At 48.1% G+C, this 26,263-nt stretch overlaps 2 protein-coding genes across 5 annotated transcripts in view; both read left to right on the top strand.

The window, feature by feature from the left end:
• LOC115083627 (zinc finger protein 585A-like) overlaps nt 1–26,263 on the top strand; it is a 738,796-nt gene that overhangs the window by 179,068 nt on the left and 533,465 nt on the right. The gene's annotated exons all lie outside the window — the stretch shown is intronic.
• LOC115083628 (oocyte zinc finger protein XlCOF6-like) lies at nt 12,937–25,573 on the top strand. The gene is given in 5 exon segments (XM_029587559.1): nt 12,937–12,992; nt 22,103–23,311; nt 23,314–23,822; nt 23,824–24,463; nt 24,466–25,573. Coding segments are annotated over 5 exon segments (2,487 nt in total). The 5' UTR covers nt 12,937–12,952; the 3' UTR covers nt 24,555–25,573.

The raw sequence follows: 26,263 nt of genomic DNA, 5'->3' as shown, positions 1-26,263 counted from the left end.
TGGGCTGGGTGGTGAATTTCTCCAAAAGCTCCCTTGTTCCCTCGCAGCGCCTGGACTTCCTGGGAGCCAGATTCGACACGTTCCTGGGCAAGGTGTTCTTGCGCCCGGACAAGGCTCAATCATTGCGGGAACACGTCTGTCGTTTTTCAGCTTTGCCGGAACCCACCTCCTGGAATTATCTACAGCTGTTGAGAGTGATAGCCTCCACCATAGATATGGTGCCCTGGGCATTTGCACATCTGCGTCCCCTACAGGTGTCTCTTCTTTCCAGGTGGCAACCAGTGTCTCAGGATTATCAAGTGGTTCTGCCTCTCCCACCCATCGCCAGGGCCAGTCTGGACTGGTGGCTGGTTCCGGCGAATCTGGCACACGGGGGGTCTCTCTCTCGAGGTACCCAAGTGGGTGGTAGTCACCACCGATGCCAGCCTCGTGGGCTGGGGCGCAGTCTGCGACCAAAGCGCCACGCAGGGGACATGGTCCCCGATGGAAGCCAAGTGGCCGATCAACCGTCTGGAAACCAGGGCGGTACGTCTGGCGCTCCAGCATTTCCTTCCCCCTGGTGCAGGACAGAGAAGTGCGGATTCTCTCGGACAACGCCACCACAGTGGCCTACATAAATCGACAAGGGGGCACAAGAAGCAAGCATGTCTCCCTCGAGTCGACCCCCCTGATGGAATGGACGGAGAGGCATCTCATCCGGATCGCGGCTTCACACATCGCCGGCGTAGAAAACATTCAGGCAGACTTCCTGAGTCGTCAAAAGCTGGATCCCGGCGAATGGTCCCTCGCCGACGAGGCGATGCGGCTATTGATCCAACGGTGGGGCGCTCCTCACTTGGATCTGATGGCGACTCCCACCAATGCCAAGGCACCGCGCTTCTTCAGTCGCGGAAGGGGTGGATGCCCTTGCTCTGCCATGGCCGGCACATCAGCTGCTCTACGTTTTCCCCCCTTGGCCCTTGGTGGGCAAAACTCTCCGCAGGATAGAAAATCATCAGGGGCCTGTGATTCTCGTCGCCCCGGAGTGGCCGCGCCGGCCTTGGTTTGCGGATCTTCTACAGTTGGCGGTGGACGGTCCGCTACGTCTAGGCCATCTTTCTCGTCTACTACACCAGGGTCCGGTATTTTTCGAGCAGGCCGAACTCTTCTGTCTTGCGGCATGGCTTTTGAACGGCGGCGTCTCCGCAGGGGTTACCCGGAGCCAGTAGTCGCAACTATGCTGCGGGCCAGAAAATCTTCGATTTCGGTTGCTTACGTCCGGGTTTGGAGAATTTTCGATATCTGATGCTCTACCCGAGGGATCCGACCCACGGAGGCACCGGTGCCAGCGATCCTACAGTTTCTACAAGATGGTCTGGATAAGGGACTCGCTTATAACTCCCTTCGAGTACAGGTGGCGGCACTAAATTCCCTGGCGCAAGGGAATGGTTCTCTGCTTCTCCAACCGGACGTCGCACGTTTCCTCAAAGGGGTCAAGCACATACGCCCACCGGTGCGGGACCCTTGTCCCTCCTGGAGCCTCAACCTTGTGCTTCGTGCCTTGTCAGGGGCTCTTTTCAAACCGATACGGGGAGCGACCCTCAAGGATCTCACTCTTAAGACGGTCTTCCTGGTGGCCATCTGTTCAGCTCGTCTCATCTCGGAGCTACAAGCGTTGTCCTGCAGGGAACCTTACCTAAGATTCACGGATTCAGGAGTTTCCCTGCGCACCGTTCCTCCTTCGTTTCTCTCCCGAAGGTGGTCTCGTCTTTTCACTTGAATCAGACAGTGGAACTTCCGTCCTTTGAGTCCAACGAGCCCCGGACCCTTCGTCATTTGGATGTCAAGCGCACTTTACTCCACTATTTGGAGGTGACCAAAGACTTCTGTGTCTCCGATCACCTCTTTGTTCTCTGGTCGGGTCCGAGGAAGGGGTGCAAAGCCTCGAAGGCAACGATTGCACGTTGGATAAAGGAAGCTATCTCAGCGTCTTACATTGGAGCAGGACGATCTCCTCCTCGCGGGGTTATCGCTCACTCGACTCGCTCGCAAGCTGCTTCTTGGGTGGAAACTCGTTCTGTCTCCCCTCAGGAGATTTGCCGGGCAGCGACGTGGAAGTTGCTGCACACTTTTTCACGGCATTATCGACTACACCTGGCTTCGTTTGGCGGCCAGGTACTCCGAGCAGGGCTTTCAGGGGCCCACCTGGTTTAGGGGAGCTTTGGTACATCCCACCGTCTGGACTGATCCTGGTAGGTACAGGGAAAAGAAAATTATTCCTTACCTGCTAATTTTCATTCCTGTAGTACCATGGATCAGTCCAGACGCCCACCACTTGGGATCTTTGCCTCCTGCTCGGCTCTGTTTCTGTCGATACCGTCTGTTTTTACTTCAGTTCATGTTTTTTTTTTTTTTTTTGTTCAAACATTTTTATTGGGTTTTGGATATCCAACAGAATTATGCCATACAGGAGAGAGTGGGGTCATATCTCTCCCCCGACAAATAAACCCAACAATATCCCAAGACCATCCCCCCCCCCCCCCCCCATAGAGAGTAGAACACTGGAGAGTCATAAAAACAAGTATTCAGGCGAAGGCACCACAGGGAAGAGTCAGTAAGCAGCCACCCGGAAGCAATCAGTCATTCAAAACCAAACTCCTCGCTCGAGGTGGCAATGTCTGAAGATAAGGACCCCAGATGGAAGCAAATCGTCGTCGGGGAGTCACGTGCCGCCATGCTTTCCATAGTCATCATGGTGTGTAGCTGATTTCTCCAAGTCCAAAAAGAGGGAACATCCGAAGTCTTCCACAGAAGGAGAATCGTTTTCTTTCCCACCCGACTCGCTTTCTGAAGTAGCAGGCGAGAGCCAGGATCTCTAACACGAAGCGGGGAAATGCACCCGAATAAAAACCATAAGGGGGAAAAGGGCAACACCACATTAATCAAGTCTATTAAATAGTCCGCTATCTTACGCCAGAAGCGCAATATTCCAGGACATGTCCAAAACATATGAGATAGGGTTCCCACCTTACCGGGGCAGCGGACACAAAATGGCGTAGTGGCCACAGACAATTGATGTGCTCGCTGAGGGGAGATAAACGCCCGGGTTAAAAATTTGTATTGCATTTCCCGGTCGTATAATTTGGTAGAGATCCTGGCTATACGCCTAAAACAAACCTTCAAAATGAAACCGGTGAGGAGAAAATCACCATCTTTATTCCAACGAACAAGAAAGGAGCAAATCTCTACTTGGGTGTATGTTTGTAGCGTTCTGTAATACTGGGATAGACGGGGCCTTGTCAGCCCCAAAATGGAACACCTCGTCCAAGGCGCGGTACCCCGTGAGCTCCTTTGTCTCCGGAGATAATGACTTGAGGTAATGCTGAACTTGCAAATATGGAAACGTATGCTTGGAATCTAAACGATAGAGCTTTTGAAAGTCACTGAAGTTCAGTAACACCCCCTCTGTGGTCCACATATGACCTAAGTATTGTGCCCCCCTAGCCTCCCAGACCCGAAATGAAGCTGATTGAATGCCTGGTTGGAAATCAACATTCCCCCGAATAGGTAAAAAATAAGCACATATATGGGGAGTGTGTAAAAGTCTAGTTAGACGCTTCCAGGAATGGCTAAGAGGCTGGGTTAGCGCGGAGTGGAGTATAAACGAAGGTAGACTACTCGCTTTGCATTGTAGGGCAAAAGAGGGAGCCAACGGGTATAAGAGAGTACGCTCAACTGAGAGCGGGGTATAATGCGAGGAACCCTGTAATTGCAGGCAAGATTATAATTGGCCAAGTTAGGGACCCCCAGACCACCCTTTCCCCAAGAATTCTGTAACCATTGAAGAGGTAACCTAGACCGACCCCCCCCCCCCCCCCCCCCCCCCCCCCCCCCACAAAAATCTACGCAACTCCCCCTCCACCCTAGCAAGGTCTTTGCGGTGTAGAAGCAAGGGGATATTCTGTAGCAAGTATGACCATTTGGGGAGTATGGTCATCTTAAACAGGGCCACACGTCCCACCAACAATAGCGGGAACGCCTTCCAATTGTGAAGCGTAGTTTGGGTTTGCTGAAGCAATCGTGGAACATTAACTTGGTAAACTAACTCCGGATCCGATGGTAAATAAACTCCCAGGTAGCGAATACTATCCCCCGCCCATTGTAACTGGAATTGTCCTACCCAGTTAGCTCGCAAGGTGGGTGGATAGGCCAGGGCATAGGACTTGGTCTCGTTTAGTTGAAAGCCCGAAAATGACCCAAAAGTCCCTATCAAACGCAATAGTGGGGGTAAAGACAAATCCGGTTTGGTGATAAATATGAGCAGGTCGTCTGCAAAAGCTACAGATTTAAAAGTCCCAGAATCCATATAAAGACCCCGGATCTCCGGATCGTCACCAATGGCATGTAACAGAGGCTCCAATTGTAAAAGAAATAAGAGGGAAGAAAGTGGGCATCCCTGTCGAGTACCCCGCGCCACTACAAACTCCTCCGACTGAGAGCCATTGGCCACTATACGGGCCCGAGGATCCGTATAGAGGAGGCGTATAGCCTGCAAAAAGAAACCATCAAAGCCCATACGCTGCAAAACATAAAATAGGTATCTCCACTCCACCCTATCGAACGCCTTAGCGGCGTCAAAACTAATAGCAAGATAGGGGAGGGACATTCGCTGACTCTGGGTCATGGCCGCCAAGATTTTCCGTATATTGGACAATGCATAGCGCTGACGGACAAAGCCTGCCTGATGGTTTCCAATTAAAGAAGGCAAGCAAGCCGCCAATCGCTCCGCCAAAATCTTTGCTAATAATTTATGGTCGTAATTCAGCAAAGATATGGGGCGATACGAGTCTGCTTGTAAGGGGTCCTTTCCCGGCTTGGGTATCAAGATAATGTGCGCTAAGTTGTCCTTGGCAAAAAAAGAGCCCCTAGTCACCAAATCAGTGAATGCCAGTGCTAGAGGTTGCGACACCGAATCCCTAAGGAGTTTAAAGAATTCCGACGTGAATCCATCAGGTCCGGGAGCCTTAAAGTTCTTAGAAGAGTGAATGGCTGTCGCCACCTCTGTCTGAGAAATCGGGGCGTTAAGCTTATCGCTATCTGCCCTGGTCAGTAGGGGGAGCGATAAACCCTCACAAAACCTACGGCATGCATCGGGGTTCCACCCCTCAGAGGCATAAAGTGAGGAGTAGTAAGTCCGGAAACTTTGTAAAATAGCAGGGGTGTCCCGTAGCATCGTCCCAGAGGAAGCGCTAAGGGCCGGTATGTAGCGATGAGTCCTATTGGATTTAATAAGATTGGACATCAATTTACCTGCCTTATTACTATACTGATATAGTTTAAATTGATAATACTGATAGCTTTTCCGCGCTCGTTGATGTAGCAGAGCATTGAGAGCATGTTGCTTAGCCAAATAATCTATCCTGGCCGCCGCAGATTTAGAGTGGATCAAAAGAATCCTGGCTTGGCGAGTTTGCTGACTCAAAACAAGGATACGCCGGTCTAGCATTTTTCGACGCTGGGCCGTGTAAGATATAATTTCGCCACGCATTACCGCTTTGGCAGTATTCCAAAATAACAGGGGTTGGGATACATGGGCTTGATTATTTGCCACATAGTCCGTCCATTTTTGTATAAGAAAGGCCTTGAATTTCTCGTCTTGTGCCAAATAGTAAGGATAGCGCCAGTGTCGTGATACAGCGGCGGGGGTCAGAAACTGCAGCTCCACCCACACCGGGGCGTGATCCGATACAACTATGCTCTCAATACCCGCCGCCAGAGCCCGATGGAAAGCGTGCATGCTCACAAGGAAGTAGTCAATCCTAGCAAAGGAAGCATGGGCCCTGGAGAGATGGGTAAAATCACGCTCCATGGGGTGCAACGTTCTCCAGACATCAAGTAAATGTAATTGGGATTCCAACATACGAGGACCCCGCCCCGCACCCGCGTCCCAGCCCCGACTCTGTGAAGCATCCAGTTGAGAGTCACGGACAGTATTAAAATCCCCCCCTACAATCAAAGTATCTGACAGAAATGGCAGTAAATGTTTAAACAACGTACGGTAAAATCGTGGATCATAAACATTAGGTGCATATAAATTGCAAAGACCACCTTGTGATGAAACAATTCTGTCACCAAAATAAGAAAGCGCCCATGGGGGTCCTTAATTTCCTTATGAATAGTAATAGGGAGTTGTTTGCGAAAAAGAATAGCTACCCCGGCAGATTTGGAGGAAGCCGAAGCATACTTCACCTCCCCTACCCAGGTCCTGCGAAGCTTCATTTGCTCATAGTCGGTAAGATGGGTCTCCTGTAAAAAGGCTATCGCTGCCGATTGCCTATTCAGTAATGAAAGCACTTTCGTGCGTTTAATAGGGGAATGTAGGCCGCAGACGTTCCACGAAAGCAGTTTCGTAGAGTTACTCATAAGGTATTATGAATACAACGAAAATCACATGAGAGTGTAAACTATTAGAGGAGCAGGCCCTCCCAGCTAAGGCCTCCTCCAGCCAGTTGTGAGAGAAGGCTGCCACCTTCCTCCCCTCCCCCACAGCGCCCCCGCCAAAACCATGTACTAATACATACAAACCCCAGAGCTCCCCCATGGCCCCCCCTCCCCGCCCCCCACCCCCCTCCACTTCTAGAAGTGGTGGCCCCCAACTTACCCTCTTTCCCATAAACTGTGCCTTCAAAAAGAAGGCCAGGAGATCCGTATAGATGTGAACAGGCCACCCCTAACAAGGAATGACAACATAGGCTTAACATGGCAGCAACAAGCTGAATACAGAAACTGTGCAGCAACAGACAACCCTCTCAGTGACAACAAGAAGAAAAAAAACTGTGGTCTGGAGCAGGGTCTCGTAGTGTAAAGCGAGAAAAGTACTGGAGAAAAAGAAAGGGGGAAGGGAAAAGACAACAAAGCTGAAAAGTAAAAAAACAGAAATCAGCGCTGCCTCTCCCGCTCAAGAAAAATTAATCAAAACAAAGAAAAAAAAACGTTTTGGCATCCGTGCCTTGGCAAAGCAGGGCAAGATTTGTTCAATGGGCTTTGTCCCTATGTCCAGGTCACAAGAAAATTAAGAGGAGAAAAAAAATCCAGCCCAAACAAAAAAAGAAAGAGAAAAAGGAAAAACAGTTCAAGGCCCCCAGATGATCCGGACCGGAAGCAAGCCAAGTTCTCGCCTGGTCCACTCACGCCATTTTATCAATGTACTGCTGTGCTTGATCCGGAAAGTCGAAGGAGTGCAGAGTATCCCCGTGCCACAGGCGCAGGCGGGCAGGATACGTAAGCGAAAACTTGACCCCCGCGATTATGCAAAGATGTGCACAACGGGAAAAACGTCGTCGGGCCTCAGAAACCGCTGATGAAAAGTCCTGAAATATGCGGATGGGCTGACCCTGGTAAGTAAGCGGCGTTTTACTACGGGAAGCCCGCCAAATCTCGGCCTTATGCGCCGAGTTCAAAATCTTGGCGATGATAAGCCTGGGACGGCCCTGATTAGCCGGCTTTGACCCCAGCCTATGGGCTCTTTCCACCACCAGTTTGCCGCGTAGTGCAGGAAGCTCCAGAGCCTCCGGGAGCCACGTTTCAAGCAGGGAACAGAAAGACTTTTCAGCAATATCCTCCGAGAAGCGCAGGAACCTTAAATTATCCCTCCGGGCTCTATTTTCGAGGTCTTCCACCTTCTGGGACAGCGCGGCTATTAACTTAACGTGGCTCTCTACCTTTCCCGCCGTGGTTACCGCGCCATCCTCCACCCCCGAGACTCGGGACTCGATTTGCTCCAGACGAGGTTGCAGGGCCGAGATGGAATCTTTAACCTCCCCCAGCTCCTCGTGAAGCTGTGACCATTTCTCGTCTAGGGCCTCTTTAATCGCGGCTTTGATATCCGTGATAGTGAGGGCGGGGGGGGAATCCGAAGCCGACTCACCCACGCCGGAGTCCGCCATCTTAGGCTCCGGGGCCCGCGGTTTCTCCTTCTCCTTCCTCCCGCTCTTTGAAGACATGGCCGGCGACGTCTTGCACCAGGTTCGGATGGTGGACATGCACCTGAAGCCTGAGGGACTCAAAAACCGCCGTGAAAGCGAATTACGCGTTGCGATGCGCCGCGATTGGTGGGGTAGGCCTGAGAGCCGGAGGTCTATGCGTCCTCCCTGCTCAACACATCACGTGATCTCACTTCAGTTCATGTTTTGTCACTGTTCACAGCTCCCTACAAGTTGGGCGCGTTGCCGCCAGTTGGCGGATTACTATTATTATTAGTATCTCTGGTTAATTCCGGTTTTTCATGTTTAAATAACTTGATCCGACCTCTTCCTAGTCTACTTGGACTTTGCTATACGTGATACTGAGCTCCAGCAGAGGGTGCACTGGCTTATACTGGTGACGTCCCTCGAAGTCTGTTCTGACTCCATCTGCTGGACGGGGGACATAACCCACCGTCTGGACTGATCCATGGTACTACAGGAACGAAAATTAGCAGGTAAGGAATAATTTTCTTTTATTTAAAAACATCTCTAATTCACATATTACAAAAAGTTCATTATTTAGCTGCTTTAGGGCAAGTTACTTCATTTCCAGTTTTGTTGTTTCATAGATAGGATGTTGCTGTGTGAATTTTGGGAGTTAGCGCTGTTTAAATGTGATGGGTTTGATACAAAGGTGCTGAGAGTGTTTTTTGTTAATTCACAAAGTGCCCGGTACAGGAGGGAATTAACTCTCCAGATTCTCTCTTTCTCTCATCCTCAGCCCGACCTGTCTCTGATGCCGACTACATCGAATAGAAAGGGAAAGTCTAAATCTCGCCCGTCTCCCATGGATGGTTTTATGGGTTCTGGGACTTCAGTGGAGCCCAGGAAGGGGGTTCTGCCTTCTCCAGAGCCAGATCCCTCCTCGGTGCAGCCTCTGGCAGAGCCCCCGGGATCAGAGGAGGGGGCAGGGCTGGCTCTGGATCCCCTGCAGCCCAGGACTTTGGGCTCTCTGTGGATGGTTGTGGAGCGGCCGGAAGCAACAATGAGCAGCAAGTTGGAAAGGATTGAAGAGGAAATCTCCTCAGTGACCCAGGAGAAGAAAATTTCTGCTCATGCTAAGCGGCTGCAGGCACCGGAGAGCAAGGTAGGAAATTTACTCATTAATTCTCCTGGGTCCATTCAGGATAAAGTTTGTTAGAAGAAAAAGTAAGAATTTGGAAAATGTTGCCAAAAGAGAAATATTTTAGAAACATAGAAACATAGAAATGACGGCAGAAGAAGACCAAACGGCCCATCCAGTCTGCCCAGCAAGCTTCACACATTTTTTCTTCCATACTTATCTGTTTCTCTTAGCTCTTTGGTTCTATTTCCCTTCCACCCCCACCATTAATGTAGAGAGCGGTGATGGAGCTGCATCCAAGTGAAATATCAAGCTTGATTAGTTAGGGGTAGTAGGGGTAGTAACCGCCGCAATAAGCAAGCTACACCCATGCTTATTTGTTTTACCCAGACTGTGTTATTCAGCCCTTATTGGTTGTTTTTCTTCTCCCCTGCCGTAGAAGCAGAGAGCCATGCTGGATATGCGTGAAGTATCAGTTTTACTTCTCCCCTGCCGTTGAAGCAGGGAGCTATGCTGGATATGCATCGAAAGTGAAGTATCAGGCACATTTGGTTTGGGGTAGTAACCGCCGTAACAAGCCAGCTGCTCCGCACTTTGTGAGTGCGAATCCTTTTTTCTTCTCCCCTGCCGTTGAAGCAGAGAGCTATGCTGGATATGTGTGAAGTATCAGTTTTTCTTCTCCCCTGCCGTTGAAGCAGAGAGCTATGCTGGATATGTGTGAAGTATCAGTTTTCTTCTCCCCTGCCGTTGAAGCAGAGAGCTATGCTGGATATGCGTGAAGTATCAGTTTTTCTTCTTCTCCCCTGTTGTTGAGAGAATATTTCACCAGGGGAGATGATTAATAATTATTTAGGGGAGGCTTTGAATCTCTTCTAATTAACCCCATTTCTTTTCTAGTGAAAATTAATGTATAAAGATCTTCTGTCTCTTGTTGCTGATCCACAAATTTCAAGGAAGAAGAAGTTGAACCCCAAAAGTAATTTTCTAAACCTTGGTCATTTTTAGTCTTCAATTCTCAGCCAGGTCATGTCTACACCTTCCCCTCCCCCGCTTTATTTATTTGGTTTATTTATTTTATATACCGTTATTCTGATAACAATCATAACAGTTCACAGTATAAATAAAACCAATTAAAATTATAAATGATTAAAAACAAAACATTAAATTCAATATAAATATTACAACATAAATAGTAAACACATCTATGGATAAAAAAACTATAATGAACAAGAAAGTCAATTTAAAAAAACATAAATTTCCTAGTGAGGACCCAGGACAATGGGTTATGTGCTCCCCTGCTAGCAGATGGAGACGGAGTCAGGTTTCAAAGCTGACATCACCCTAGTTACCCCCCTGCAGTGACCTCAGCCAGCCAGTATCTCTCTGTCTCCTAGCAGATGTGGAGGTGCTATCCCCTTACCAGTTGGAGAAAGATCGAGCCCCGCTCTCCTGTGGTGATACCTAAAGGTCCCTCCCCCAGTTGAGAATTCCTGAGGTGATTTCTGAGATCTCTCAGAGATGTTCCTTGGTCCGGTAGTGGTTCCCAGGGTGGACTTTGTTCTAAAGCAGCGGGTGCAGGAAGCCGAGCGTGGCGGTGAACGCCTAATCCCTCTCCCCCCTCAGCTGGAGACCATCTCTGTACTCAGCCAGTAAGCGCTGAGCCTGGGTAAGTAGAGAAGATCTCCTCAGATTCAGAGACGTGGAAAGGCTTTGGTAAATCTTTCCTCCGTTCTTGCTCGTTGCGCCGTACCGACGATGTTCCCGATCCCATTGGGGCAAGGGAAGGAGGTTTCAGAGCAGGTTTAGTGGCCCCTGATGGGCCAGGCCCCACTTCAGGCTCGGTGCGGTGCCATTTCCCCTCCTTGACCGTTAGTACGTGCGGTGCGGGCCGGCCCTGTTGTGCGCCTGACCCCACCCCTTAATGAGCGCGCATCTCTGCACATAACCGCGCGCATAAGCACAGTCGTACATTCGTGCACAACTGGATGCTTATACTTAGGCTCGTCAGGGTGGATTTGCGCGCGCTCGACTCCGTGCTAGCTGACTGAACGCACAAGCTTCAGTGAACTATGGCTCCGGCAACAAAAGCCCAAGCGCCCCTCTCTGCTGCCTGCCATATTAGGGCTGCGCAGCCTGACCTGGATCCTTCCTGTGTCAGCTCTGTGAGGAAGCCCAGGGAGGGCCGGACTCTCAGAACTTCTCCCAGTCGGAGGATGGGTCAGCCAGGACCTTATCTGTTAGCGCCCGGATCTGAGCAGTCCCGGGGCTGCGTCCTCCTTGGGAGAGGGCAGGTCAGGGGTGCTTACCCCAGATCCTCCTGGGCTAGGCATGGACCCAGCAACCTTTTCCTGGATGGAATCCTTTCAGGGCCTTCCAAGCCTTTGTTCAGGCGCAGTCAGCTGCTGCCCCTGTCCGGTCTGAGCCCCAGCTGAATGTTGAAGAGATTGCAGTGGAGAAAAACAATTCAGCAGGAGGTCAGCAGAGAGCAAGTTACAGAAGACACAATGTTGGGTTCCATATTAGGTGCTACCACCCAAGAAAGAGATCTAGGTGTCATAGTGGATAACACATTGAAATCGTCGGTGCAGTGTGCTGCGGCAGTCAAAAAAGCAAACAGAATGATGGGAATTATTAGAAAGGGAATGGTGAATAAAACAGAAATTGTCATAATGCCTCTGTATCGCTCCATGGTGAGACCGCACCTTGAATACTGTGTACAATTCTGGTCGCTGAATCTCAAAAAAGATATAATTGCGATGGAGAAGGTACAGAGAAGGGCGACCAAAATGATAAGGGGAATGGAACAGCTCCCCTATGAGGAAAGACTAAAGAGGGTTAGGACTTTTCAGCTTTGAGAAGAGATGGCTGAGGGGGGATATGATAGAGGTGTTTAAAATCATGAGAGGTCTAGAATGGGTAGATGTGAATCGGTTATTTACTCTTTTAGGTATTAGAAAGACTAGGGGGCACTCCATGAAGTTAGTATGTGGCACATTTAAAACTAATCGGAGAAAGTTCTTTTTCACTCAACGCACAATTAAACTCTGGAATTTGTTGCCAGAGGATGTGGTTAGTGCAGTTAGTATAGCTGTGTTTAAAAAAGGATTGGATAAGTTCTTGGAGGAGAAGTCCTTTACCTGCTATTAATTAAGTTGACTTAGAAAATAGCCACTGCTATTACTAGCAACGGTAACATGAAATAGACTTAGTTTTTGGGTACTTGCCAGGTTCTTATGGCCTGGATTGGCCACTGTTGGAAACAGGATGCTGGGCTCGATGGTCTGACCCAGTATGGCAGGTTCTTATGTTCTTATGAGGTGATAAGAGAGGGGAGGAGTGTTTTGGTGGCAGGCTCAGAGAGGAAGGGATAGATTTTAGCAGTGTTATAGAGGAAGAACTGACTCACTGTAGCAGTGTTTTGGATATGCAGAAGGAGGGAGAGGCATCAAAGATGACCCAAGGTTAGGGACTGAGCGAACCAGGAGGATGAGAGCACAGTGAGCCCTCCTGATGTGACAGAATCAGATGTTCCTGATGTTGTGGATAATGCGCTGTTAGATCTTGGGTTTTATTATTCAGATTTATCCAGGCAGAGACGATTGATATTCTCTCTCTCTGGGATTAGACTTGTAAACCCTGAGGCCCAGAAAGGAAACTGAGTCCAGGGGAACAAGTCTGGCAGTTCCTGGGGATGAGGGGTCCTGGTGTCCCCTCTTCCATGATAAAATGTTATGGGATTAAAGCCAGCTGAGCCCCTCCAAGTGTCTCTGAGTGTTTCTGGTTGTGTTTCAGGTGCCCGGTGACGTTTGAGGACATCGCTGTCTCTTTCTCCCAGGAGGAGTGGGGGTATTTAGATGGCGAGCAGAAGGAGCTTTACAGGGAGGTGATGAAGGAGAATTATGAGACCCTGAGCTCTCTAGGTCTAGGTAAGGATTGCATATCTGCATTTCTAGTATACACAGAGGATGTTTTACTAAACATCATTGGGTCAGCGCCTCACAGTAAATGTGCACACAGCTCTGGATTTCTCCCTCTCTTGTGTAGGGAACAGGAAGGGCCTGATTGAGGCAGACAGAGCTGGGGTGAACCCCCTGATAAGAAATTGGCAGCTTATCTCTGATGCTGTAAGAATGAAGCAGCCCGGTGTATCCCCAGAGCCCTCCGTCTCCTGCGGCATGGAGTATCTCCTCCTCTTTTCTGGGCCACTCTCCCACTCCCCACTACAGCAATAGCAATTTGGATCTCCCTCCCTTGATCTCAGATTCTGTCTGCAGGTAATGGAACCTCCTCTTCTCTCCTTCCTACCTCTCCCCTCCTCCCGATCCCAGATCCTCGTCTCTGAAATCCCTCTTACTCCATCCTCTCCTCTTCTCCTTCCTCCTCTTCCCCCATCCTAGATTTCCAAACCTCCCCCTCCTTTTCAAACTTTCTAATCTCCTGTCCTTAATCCTCTCTCCTTATTCTCACCCCATCCCTGGTCTTCTCATACTCTTTCCCTCTCCCTCCCATCCCTGAGATCTCCTCCCTGTGCTGATACCTGAGGTCCCTTTTCCTCAACCAGTAAAAGCAAAATAATTTCTACAGACACAAGTAAGATTGGGAAACCTATTTTATTTTCTCAATATATTATAAGATTACTAGGGCTCTGGGAATCCTTACGTCTCATCTGCACATGCGTGATATAATGACATCACCCGGAGTGGGAGGAGGGGCTAAAGGCAGCAAAGGAGGGGCAAGGACACTCACAGCACGGGGACAATCACTGCAGCCACGGCGCCATCAATGGAGCAGGTAGCAAGGGAGAAAAACCAGCAGCACCAGGAGGAGAAAAGTGGTGGGGGGGTTTCCCGGATCCCCACTGAATAATCTATAATCACTGCTGAAGAGCCCTGCCTACCAGTGCACCCATTGCTCTTTCATTTTTCCCTAATAGTGAGGAATTCCTAATTCTCAAATTCCTCAAGAGGGAAATGTAGAGACAAGGCCTGACCCTTGTAACAGTTTTGCAACAACCTGTGACCTTTTGAGGCCTAAGGGCTGTGAAACTGTTGAAACTTGTACTGTTCTTGTTCCATTGCAGCAACACAGGGAAGCTTGGTATCTGGCAGAAGACGTATGCATGTGCCTGTGAATCACCGTGAACCCAAAGTTTTGTTTTATCTGTGGGAACTGTGCATGAGAGCACCAAAGGGGAAACAGATGGGAGAAGTTAAGCTATTTGTAGAATGAAGGAAAATGTGTGTCCTGGCGGTCAGAAGGATGACTGCTGACTGCATGCAGAAGGCTTGAGGTCAGACACAGAGAAAAACCTGTATATAAGGGGTGGTTGGAGCACTGGATATTTGGAGAAGGCCTGCACTCTATCAGCATGTACATTGCATTGTACCCTTCTCCCCAGGAAGACGACCATTCTTACAGTTATACTGGAACATGTTATAAAATACTTATAACCTATTTACATATAATGAAATGTATGCTTGCTGTTAGGATTCAATACTAATAAAAGATGAATTATCTGTACAATTCTAAATAGGAAAAGTCTTCCTGTGCGATTCCTGAGACATATATTACAGAAAAGGGATCCAGGAGAGAGAAGCCTTACCCTGAAGGTTTAGCCACAGCAAGCAGTCTAATCTAAAAATAAAGATAATTAGGGAACTGAAAGCCTTTGGAATAAGGAACAGTAAGGCTGAGGCTAAACAATTGTACAGCTTAAAGTCAGCCAGTGCAGGAGGCCGAAAGCGGTGGTGCTCTGTACTCAGCCGGTAAGGGCTGAGCTCAGGTAAGTTTTAAAAAAAAAAAATAAAAATAATAAAGAATTTAGTGAAGACAGAGACATTACAGAGGGGTCTGCAGGACTTCCTCCGGTCTCCGTGCCTGGTGCGCTATTCCGGCGTTTGTTCCCGCTCCCGTTGGTGTTAGGGGAACTTGGCAGGTTGAGCGGCACCGGTGGGCTGGGTCCCGCAGCAAGGCTTGTTTCTTGCGCTCCGCATGGAAGGCTGCGGCTGCATTTTTGCCGCTTTTGTGCTGCTTTTCTGCCCTCTAGTGGAACGTTGGTGCTTCTAGTGCATCTGGCTCTGCACACGTGCTGTGCGCCCAGTTCTGGAAGTGACTTTTGTACACACAAGTTTTTCCGTTTGATGGTGCGCACAGGTTTAGGTGCACAGTTTGTGTGTGTGTGTGTGGCACGTATTATTGGTGCGCATCAATTTTGGGCACTTGCAATTTGTCAGTGCGAGCTGGCTGGACGTACATTCTCCGTTGCCTGTGCACTGTTGGCGCTGGTCAGTAAGAAACCTAAGTGCCTTTCTCTCTGTGTTGCCTGTCATATTCGGGCATCTCAGCCTGCTGTGTCCTCTAACCTGTGTCTGTGCTGTTTAGAGGCTCAGGGAGAGATTTCTCTAAGCCTGGATCCTCCCTGCCTGAAGATGGTCTGGTTAAGGATCTGTCTGGAGGATCGCCGGATCTTGGAACTCCCTTGACTGGTTCCTCCGCAGGGGATGGTGGTTCAGTGGGCCCCGCTCCAGTTCCTTCCAGATTTGGCCTGGATGCGGCTGCTTTTTCTTGGGTGGAGTTTTTTCATGTTTTGCAATCCTTTCTTCGCCCAATCCCGTCAGGTCGGACCCTCACCCTCCCTCTTCCAGTTCTATGTTTAAGTGCCGGAGCATGCCTCAGTTTGCTGTGGGTATTCCCGACAGGAACCTGGATGGCATTAATGAGGCAGACCCTGATTCCCTGGAAGATGGGGAAATTCTTCCAGGACTGGAACCGTATCGAACCAGGTTGCGTTTTTTTCAAAGAGATGAACTGCCGGCCCTGATTTTTCAGACATTAAAGATGCCGACTGTTCTTGGTGCAGAATCCTATTTTGTCTTCCCTGCGTAAAGCCTCTTGTTTTTCCCCTTTTTTGGATGCCATTCAGGGGTAACTTGCTGGTGTGGTGGTTACTACCCTTAACTAACGAGCCTTCATACTGTTGCTGCAACTCATTATTGCTCTCTGCTTTAACAGCAAGAGGAAAATGGGACAGCAAACAACAGACATGAGTTTTACGGTCTGGGAAACAAGCCTGGGGGTAACTTGCTGATGTGGCTGTTACTGCCCTTAACCGATAAGCCTTATACTTGTGATGTAACTCCAACATTGCTCTCTGCTTCAACGGCAAGAGATAACGTGGAATTGAACTCAGACAGCAACTAAAGAGGGCCCTGAGTTTAGCAGTTTGGGAAACTAAGTATGGGGGTAACTTGTATGCCACGGCAGTTGCCACCTCCTGATGATACCTTTATGGGGGAAACCTGTATGGTGCGGCTGGTGCTACCATAAGTTTGCTGGGCAGTCTGGATGGACCATTTGGTCCTTTTCTGCTGTCATTTCTATGTTTCTATGATTGATCTTGAATGGGGCGCCCCAGAGGTAAATTTTAAAGGGTGTCATACATTGGTACACCTGTATCTCCTGGATCCAGCGGTGAGAGAGCATTTATTTTCCCAAAGTGGATGCGCTTGTCTGTGCCATCTCTAATCAGAGGATTATCTCTGTGGAGGGAGGAGTGGCCCTGACGGTTGAGCATGATAGGGGGACTGAGGCCATCCTTAAGCAAGCCTTTGAAGCAGTGGTGATGACTTTACAGATTGCTTCCTGTTGTGCCCTAGTGGCACGATCTTGTCTGCTCCTCTCTCAGGAAGCTGATGATTCTGGAGTGACCTCCAGAGCGGTTATGGAAGTTGCTGCCACCTTTTTAGCAGATGCAGGCTGTGAATTGGTTCGTACCTCGGCCAGAGGAGTGGGTTTGGTGGTGGTGGCCAGGTGTCAAGTATTTTTGCGAAATTGGTCAGCAGATGCAGCCCCCAAAGCTAACCTTACGAAAATGCCTGTTAGAGGCTTGCTCTTCTTTGGGAAGGAGTTGGAGAAATTGACCAGTAAGTGGGGCGAATCTCCAGTCCCTCTGTTGCTGGAGGGTAAGAAGCAGTTGCAATGCCTCTGGTATGAGGGGCTGTCTCCAAGCATTTTCAGAGGACTCAGCCTTTCGGTAGGTCTCAGCCCTTTCATCCTAGACAGCCCAAGAGAGGAGTGGGCTCGGGTGGCGCATCCTTCTGAGCTTCCCAATGATGGTTTGCCAACTTACCTTTAGGAACAAAGACAGAGGGACGCCTCCCTCTCTGTTATCAGAGGTGGGTCGAGATCAGATCAGTAGGTCCTGGAGGGTGAGACGAGAAGGATATATGCTGGAATTTCGCAGTATTCCTCTGGATGTATTCATGGTGTCTCCCTACCACTCCCCACAGAAGAAACAGGCAGTGGAATCTCAGCTTCTAAGACTCCTTCAGCTGAGGGCTTTTGTTCCAGTGCCCACGATTCAAGAAAGTATGTGGCGATATTCCATTAATTTTGTTGTGCCTAAGAAGGCGGGCTCCTTTCGTGCCATCCTGGATCTCAAAAGTGTCAATCCTCATTTGAGGGTGACTCATTTTTGCATGGAAACCATAGGCTCAGTGAAAATGGCTGTAAAGTAGGGGGAATTTCTGAAATCCCCGCATCTGTCCGAGGCCTACTTTCATATTCCCATCCATTTGAAGAGCACCATTCATTTTGTAGTGTTGGGACGCTATTATCAGTTTTGGGTGCTGCCTTTTCCACTAGCCACCACCCCTTGGATGTTTTCCAAGGTTATGGTGGTAGTAGCGGCAGCGTTGAGAAGAGATGGGATCCTGTTACACCTGTATTTGGACGACCAGCTGATTCGAGCAAGGTCTCTGGAAGAGAGCCACTTGGTGACCTGCAAGGTTATCTCCTTGTTACAGGAGCTCGGTTGGGTGGTGAACCTGGCCAAGAGCAGTCTTCAGCCATCTCAGTCATTGGAGTATCTGGTGTTTTGGTTTGACACGACGCAAGGCAACGTTTTCCTGCTAGAAGTTTGGATTCAGAAATTGATGTCACAGGTGCATCACTGGGTGAGCACTATATGCCAGACAGTGTGGTCCTATCTACAGGTGCTCAGTTTGATGGTAGCAACCCTGGAAGGGGGTGAATAAACTTGTGGACAAAAGTGAACTGGTGTATTTGGATTTTCAGAAGTCGTTCGGACAATGTCCCGCATGAGAAGCTTCTAAGAAAACTAAAAATTCATAGGATAGGCGGCGATGTCCTTCAGTGGATTGCAAGTTGGTTAAAAGACAAAAAACAGAGTAGGATTAATTACATGGTCAGTTTTCACAGTGGAAAAAGGTAACTAGTAGAGTGTCTCGGGCATCTGTACTTGGACCGGTGCTTTTTAGCATATTTATAAATGATCTGGAAAGGGGTACGACGGGTGAGGTGATCAAATTTGTGGATGACACACAATTATGCAGAGTAGTTAAATCTCAAGTGGATTGTGATGAATTGCAGGAGGACCTTGTGAGACTGGAAGATTGGGCTTCCAAATGGCAGTTGAAATATAACGTTGACAAGTGCAAAGTGATGCATATAGGGAAAAATAACCCTTCCTGTAATTACACAATATTAGCTTCTATCTTAGGAGTTACCTTGATCTCTTTCCTGGGTGGTGTCATAGTGGATAATACATTGAAATCGTTGACCCAGTGTGCTGTGACGATCAAAATACCAAGCAGTGTTAGGAGTTATTAGGAAGGGAATGGAAAATAAAATGGAGGCTATCATAATGCCTCTGTATCATACTGTGGTGAGACTGCACCTTGAATACTGTGTGCAGTTCTGGTCACCGCATCTCTAAAAGGACATAGCTGCACGTAGAATGTGCAGAGAAGGGCGACCAAAATGATATGGGGTAAGGAACGGCTAAAGTGTTGTGAACCTGCCCGCGACGAACGCGGGTAGGCGCGCTACCTTTCATGGCCAGGTCGGGCCGCTGATGTCCTCGCTAGCGCGGCAGTCTGCTGCCGTCCTCCGCGGCACGGAGGCAGCATTCTTCTCTTGCCCTGTGCTGCAGGGCCGAGCCACTGGGAGCCTTCCCACGCGGTTGGGACTGCCGATACTGCTTCTGTTCTCTCCCTCGCGACTGGGATCGCCTCTGCCGCTCCCCACGATCCTCGGATAGTAGGAAGCCGTCCTTGCTGCTGCCCGGGGGTCCTTACCAGGCAGGGAAGCCGTCCCTGCCTGTGCCTGCAGCCGTCCTGCTCCTCCTGCTTCCTCTTCGCAGCATGGAGCCGCTCCTGCAAGCCTGCCTTTTCCTCCAGCTTCACGGCAGGGCTGCTCCCACTGCCTGCCTTGCTCGCTGGGCCTTTCACGTGGCTGGGGACGCCACCACCGACGTTCTGCTCTTCTCCAGCTTCTTCCTAGGCGGGGGGGCGTGCACCTCTCCTCCATTCTTATGGGGCCAGCCAGGTGTGGCCCCCTGCAAGCTCCTCCCCAGGTGTAGTCTTCTTCAGCCCTATAAAAGGGGCCCTTTGACAGTCCAGCTTTGCCTTCGCACGGAGTCAGACGCTCCTGGGAATCTTCCTGTTCTTCGCTCCAGGAGTCTTCGCTGTTCCGTCGCTTCTTCAAGGGTCCTGTGTTTCTTGTTCTTCGTGGGAGCTCTTTGTCTTGTCCTGATGTCCATGTTTCCAGTCTCGGTGTCCATCTTCCGCTCCTAAAGTCCACGGTTAGTCTTGATGTCTGTCTTCCAGTTCCTGAAATCCATGTTCCAGTCCAGATGTCTGTCCTCCGATCCTGATGTCCGTGATCCAGTCCAGATGTCCTGAACCCCCTGGTTCCTCGTCGCCACCTTTCCTGGCATGCCATGTTGTGTTGCGCCACCAGCCCCACGGGCGGGCTGAGTAGGGCGCCTCGTGGCACATCGCCTTCCTCACTACCACAGCACAAGCCTCCGGGAGACTTCTGCTTGAATCCTTGTCCCTGGACTATGGAGTTCCTTGTGCCTGCTCCGTCCATGCTAAAGACTCCGCCAGAAACCTGTACCGTACCAGCGTGGTCTGCGACCAGTCACTGGCGGCTGTGTAGGGCGCCTCAGTGCAGGCCTGTACGGTTTTCTGCAACATGCTCTTCTCAGTTATTCCACTATCTCGTCTAGAGTCTACGTCTGTTCCAGCGTCGTCCGCAACCAGCCCCGCGGGTGTGTAGGGCACGCTCCGTGTCTTCAGAGCCTTGCTCCTTGTCTTCATCCAAGTGTCCTCGCCTCGGTCCTCATCCAAGTACCCACGTCTCCGCCTCAGTCTTCGACTGAATCTCCATGTTCCGGTCTTCGTTTGCCCCTGGCCTCCATCCGGCCTGCCGCTTCTTGCTGTTACTCAGCGGCAGGTCTGAAAGGGCTTGGAACGGTCGGAGGACTGTTCAAAAGACCATCATTGCATTGTGGGTCTTCCTGAAGCATGCAGGTCTGGTGGAGGGTCAGTACCTTCAGTCATCCTTGTCTTCGCTCCAGCCTCGTCCCTGCTCTGGATTCCATCATCTGTCTTCACTCCAGCCTTGCTCTTGTCCAGCCCATGCTCGGGCATGCCTCGCTTGCCTCGGCACCTCTTCAGAGTTCCTCTGGGGTCGAGCCGTGGTCCAAGAACACACAATCCCCTGGAAAGTGGAACTGCTCTCCTAGCACTTCCTAACATAAAGAACTTGAATATTGTGTACAATTCTGGTCACACCGCATCTCAAAAAAGATATAATTGCGATAGAGAAGGTACAGAGAAGGGTTACCAAAATGATAAGGGGAATGGAAACAACTCCCCTATGAGGAAAGACTAAAGAGGTTAGGACTTTTCAGCTTGGAGAAGAGACGACTGAGGGGGGATATGATAGAGGTGTTTAAAATCATGAGAGGTCTAGAACGGGTAGATGTGAATCGGTTATTTACTCTTTCGGATAGTAGAAAGACTAGGGGGCACTCCATGAAGTTAGCATGGGGCACATTAAAACTAATCGGAGAAAGTTCTTTTTTACTCAACGCACAATTAAACTCTGGAATTTGTTACCAGAGGATGTGGTTAGTGCAGTTAGTATAGCTGTGTTTAAAAAAGGATTGGATAAGTTCTTGGAGGAGAAGTCCATTACCTGCTATTAAGTTCACTTAGAGAATAGCCACTGACATTAGCAATGGAAACATGGAATAGATTTAGTTTCTGGATATGTGCCAGGTTCTTATGGCCTGGATTGGCCACTGTTGGAAACAAGATGCTGGGCTTGATGGACCCTTGGTCTGACCCATTATGACATTTTCTTATGTTCTTATGTTCTTAAATTATCAGCTGAGTAGTAATTTCACTTTCCTAGGTTTTTGAATCCTGGATGTCTGACTTCTGTGTGGGAGTAGGGGGGTGGATATACAGGACGCTGCAAAGTTGGGGAAATTGGGTGTCTCAGAGTTACAGGTCTTGTTCTACCACAGCCCACTGTAACCCATTTATGCCTGGGTTTCTGAATCCTCTGAGAGCGCTGGGAGAGGCAATCTGGATGTGCAGCAGATTATGTATTGGTCTGCCTCACTCTAGCCTGCGAGCCTTGCAAACGCTCCAAACTTCCAGGGCCCGTTTAGTTATAAGAAGCTTTCCTTGGGATCATGTGACTCTGCTGCTGCGTGAATTACTTTGTTTGCTGCTCCATCAGTGGATTCAATTCTAAATTTTAACTCTTGTTTTTAGATCTCTGAAGTTTAATGGTCCATGATTATTATTATTTTAATTTATTATAATGTTTAGTTTGGCAGATCCGGTATAAGAAGATTATAAATGTTATTAAATAAATAGTAGGTAAGCCCAAAGGAACCAGACCTACAGGAATCCTAAAGGAGGGACCTGTATGATCTCCAAAATTCTTGTATGTCATCAGCTTTATTTCCGTATCCTATACAGTATGGTAAAGAGAAGCCACTGATTTTCTTAACTTCTCTGAATATTTCTATAGAGACATCATAGAGAGGTTTTCATAGGCATCACATAAAGTTTCTGCTGAGTCACAAAATTCTTTAATATCAGAGATCCCATGCATTCATTATGTGATCCTTCTAAACATCTCATCTCAGGTTATTGATAGCTTTCCATGCTATTGTCACTTACACATGATTAATTCCTTCTTTTATATCCAGCAGACAATGAGGTCATACAGAAAGAGAAGAGGGAGGAGAATCGAGAAGAACACCCTATAGTATTGGCACTTACACCAAGACAATCAGGAAATGTCTGTGAGAATCTTGCCCAGAGGACTAAGGGGGCAGACATTAGCCAAAGACAGCAGGAATCAGAGAACAAGGAGCAAGACTCTGCAGGAGAGTCACTGGATGGAGTCACTGCAGGTGAGAGAAGTGACAGGGAGTTCACAGACATCCCTGAGCACCAGAGACATCTGAGAATAGAGAATCCCTTCCAAAGTATTAACAGTGATCAAATGAGTTTTGACCTCCAGCAGAAAGAGGAGGAAGGGAAGAAATCCTTTCACTGTGACACCTGTGGGAAAACCTTTAATAGAAAATGTCATTTTGTGTTGCACCAGAGGAGTCATCCAGGAGCGAGACCTTTTCCATGCAAACAGAAGTTAACCCTGAACTTACACCAGAGAATCCACACTGAAGGGAACACTTTCCCTTGTATTGAATGCAAAAAAACCTTTGCTTGCAGGGAATCCTTAGTAATTCACCAAAGTACACACACAGGTAAGAGACCCTCTCATTGCCCTCAAGACGGGGAATCTTACATTTCTGAGTTCTCTTTATTACAAAAACCATTTAAACTTACTGAATGTGGTAAAAGCTTCAGTGACAAGGCCCATTTCAGACGGCATCCGAAAATTCACACTGGAGAAAAATCATTTAAATGTACTGAATGCGGTAAAAGCTTTTCTCAGAAGGATTCTTTTAAAGAGCATCAGAAAATCCATACTGGAGAAAAACGATTTAAATGTACTGAATGTGGTAAAAGCTTGTCTCAGAAGGCGCTTTTAATATACCATCAAAGAATCCATACTGGAGAAAAAGCATTTAAATGTACTGAATGTGATAAAAGTTTTAGGGACAAGGCATCTCTTACATTGCATCAGAGAATCCATACTGGAGAAAAACAATTTAAATGTATTGAATGTGGTAAACACTTTTCTCGGAAGGCGCTTTTAATATTGCATCAGAGAATCCATACTGGAGAAAAACCATTTAAATGTACTGAATGTGGTAAAAGCTTCAGGGAAAAGGCATCTCTTACATTGCATCAGAGAATCCATACTGGAGAAAAACCATTTAAATGTATTGAATGTGGTAAAAGCTTCCCTTACAAGGCATCTCTTACATTGCATCAGAGAATCCATACTGGAGAAAACCATTTAAATGTATTGAATGTGGTAAATGCTTCTCTCTAAAGATGTATTTCATATCGCATCAGAGAAGCCATACTGGAGAAAAACCATTTACATGTACTGAATGTGGTAAAAGCTTCAGACGGAAGGCATCTCTTACATTGCATCTGAGAATCCATACTGGAGAAAAACCATTTAAATGTACTGAATGTGGTAAAAGCTTCCCTTACAAGGCATCTCTTACATTGCATCAGAGAATCCATACTGGAGAAAAACCATTTAAATGTATTGAATGTGGTAAATGCTTCTCTCTAAAGATGTATTTCATATCGCATCAGAGAAGCCATACTGGAGAAAAACCATTTACATGTACTGAATGTGGTAAAAGCTTCAGACGGAAGGCATCTCTTACATTGCATCTGAGAATCCATACTGGAGAAAAACCATTTAAATGTACTGAATGTGGTAAAAGCTTCAGACAGAAGGCATCTCTTACATTGCATCAGAGAATCCATACTGGAGAAAAAACCATTTAAGTGTAGTGAATGTGGTAAAAGCTTCAGGGAAAAGGCATCTCTTACATTGCACCAGAGAATCCATACTGGAGAAAAACCATTTAGATGTACTGAATGTGGTAAAAGCTTCTCTCAGAAGGTGAATTTGATATTGCATCAGAGAATCCATACTGGATTAAAACCATTTAAATGTACTGAATGTGGTAAAAGCTTCAGACGGAAGGCATCTCTTACATTGCATCAGAGAATCCATACCGGAGAAAAACCATTTAAATGTTCTGAATGTGGTAAAAACTTCAGAGAGAGGGCATCTCTTACATTGCATCAGAGAATCCACACTGGAGAAAAACCATTTAAATGTACTGAATGTGGTAAAAGCTACAGTGACAAGGCATGTCTCAGACGGCATCAGAAAATCCATACTGGAGAAAAACCATTTAGATGATTTGAATGTGGTAAAAGCTTCAGTGACAAGGCATGTCTCAGACGGCATCAGAAAATCCATACTGGAGAAAAACCATTTAGATGTACTGAATATGGTAAAAGCTTCTCTCAGACAGCATCTCTTACATTGCATCAGAGAATCCATACTGGAGAAAAACCATTTAAATGTACTGAATGTGGTACAAGCTACAGTGACAAGGCATGTCTCAGACGCATCAGAAAATCCTTACTGGAGAAAAACTGTTTAAATGTATTGAATATGGTAAAAGCGTCAGTCAGAATGCATCTCTTACATAGCATCAGAAAATCCATACTGGAGGAAAACCAAGTTAATGTACTGTCTGGTAAACATTTCAGTGGAAAGGAAGACCTTGCAAGCCACCAGAAAAGTTGCACAGGAGTCAAATTCAGTTCACATGCTTTCATATAGTTTTGGAATAGAAGAGTGGCCTAATAAAGATGTTAAAATGCCGGATGCAAGAACAATAAAACTTCTCCATTTCCATCAAGTAAGCTATAAGAATCAGGGAGGTTGATATTCAGATGCCAGAAAGCTGGATAATTAGGACATATCCTTCTATCTTACTGCTGCTGAATATCCAGTTATGTTCAATGGCTGAGAAAGTTGTGGGTGGGCGGTGGGTGGATCAGAGCGGTGCTACTTAGCTGGATAAGTTATACAGCTAAGTAGCGATTTTGGCAGCATGGGTGTTTTTTGCATGTTTTGTAGTTGATTTTTTTTGCCCTGTGACAGTTTTCCCCATAGAGCTCATTCCCTGTGTGCTGGCTTGCAGGTAGTGTTTGACCGCTGCACTGTAGTTCAAGCAGAGGCTTTGGATGCTGCCCTGACTGAAGGTGGCTCTGATCAGCATTCACATCCCAGCAGCCCTGGGTACCTGTAACACTGGAACACTCTGCTGTGCCATTGGCCAGAAAGCTCACTGTTAATACTGTGTTTCCTGATTGGCCCTGGAGACAGAGAACTCGCTCTGACGGTTCTGGACAGGGATGCCAACCTGCCTTATTTTTTTTTTTTCAATTTGCGGCTTCCTTATTATTGGGCGTTTTTTCTGTCAATTGTGGGTTTTTTGGACTTGGTGGGTGGGACTTGAGCCCAGCTGTTCCTGTGATTGGTTGCTGCTGCCGATGAGGCCTGTTCATGTCAGAGGAGCACGTGGGCAGGCACTAATGGCAAGCAACAGCGTTGAGGAAGATTTTATGCAGCAGGGCAGGCTTGAAGGCTGAAGGGAGGGAAGCTCTCAACTGGCAACAACACAAAGAAGAGGGACCTGGAGGGGGAGGAAGGAGTGTGCTGGCAGGGGGAAGGAGAGAATAAGGGTGTGGGAGCCAGGCATGTGCTGGGGGGGGAGGAGAATGAGTGGTGGGGATCAGTGGGAGGGGCTGTTTTTATTTTCCCCTTTGAAGGAGCTGCAGAGCTCAGTGGCTGAGACAGGAGTGGGGGGTGCACCCCTCAGCCATACAACTGGCCTGCATGGGAGGGTGGCGGGATAGAAGCCATTACAGAAGAAGGAAGTGTGAGTTTGAAGATTTTACTTCTAGCACATTCTGGGGCCGAGCGCACTGAATAACCCACAGTCGGACGCGGGTTAAATAGGCGCTAATCCATGCAAATGCAATTATCGCCGTCGGTGTTCATAATTTATGTATTTAGGAACTTTTCTATACCGGCATTAGTGGGTACATCCTGCCGGTTTACATTCAACAAAAGATGGAAAGTACATAAAACAGGGTAAGGGGAGGGGGGAAAAACGAAAGAAGCGGCCAAGATGGCAATATGGATAGAGCGGTCATTTACCTCTGCCAGTAACAAGAAAAGTCAGTAACGAATTAACCACATGCGGGACAGCAAGTAATAACTAAAATCGAGAAACAAGAAAAGAATTAGAAACAGAGTCTGGTACTATCTGCAGGGTACAGAGCGATGTATATGGCTGATTTCAGAATCGAAGGCGCAAGTGAGTTAATCAGGCTCGGCCTCTGTAAAT

The sequence above is a fragment of the Rhinatrema bivittatum genome, chromosome 2 (assembly GCF_901001135.1).
Source record: "Rhinatrema bivittatum chromosome 2, aRhiBiv1.1, whole genome shotgun sequence".
Classification (NCBI taxonomy): Eukaryota; Metazoa; Chordata; class Amphibia; order Gymnophiona; family Rhinatrematidae; genus Rhinatrema; species Rhinatrema bivittatum.
This window is presented reverse-complemented; position numbering and strand designations above follow the sequence as displayed.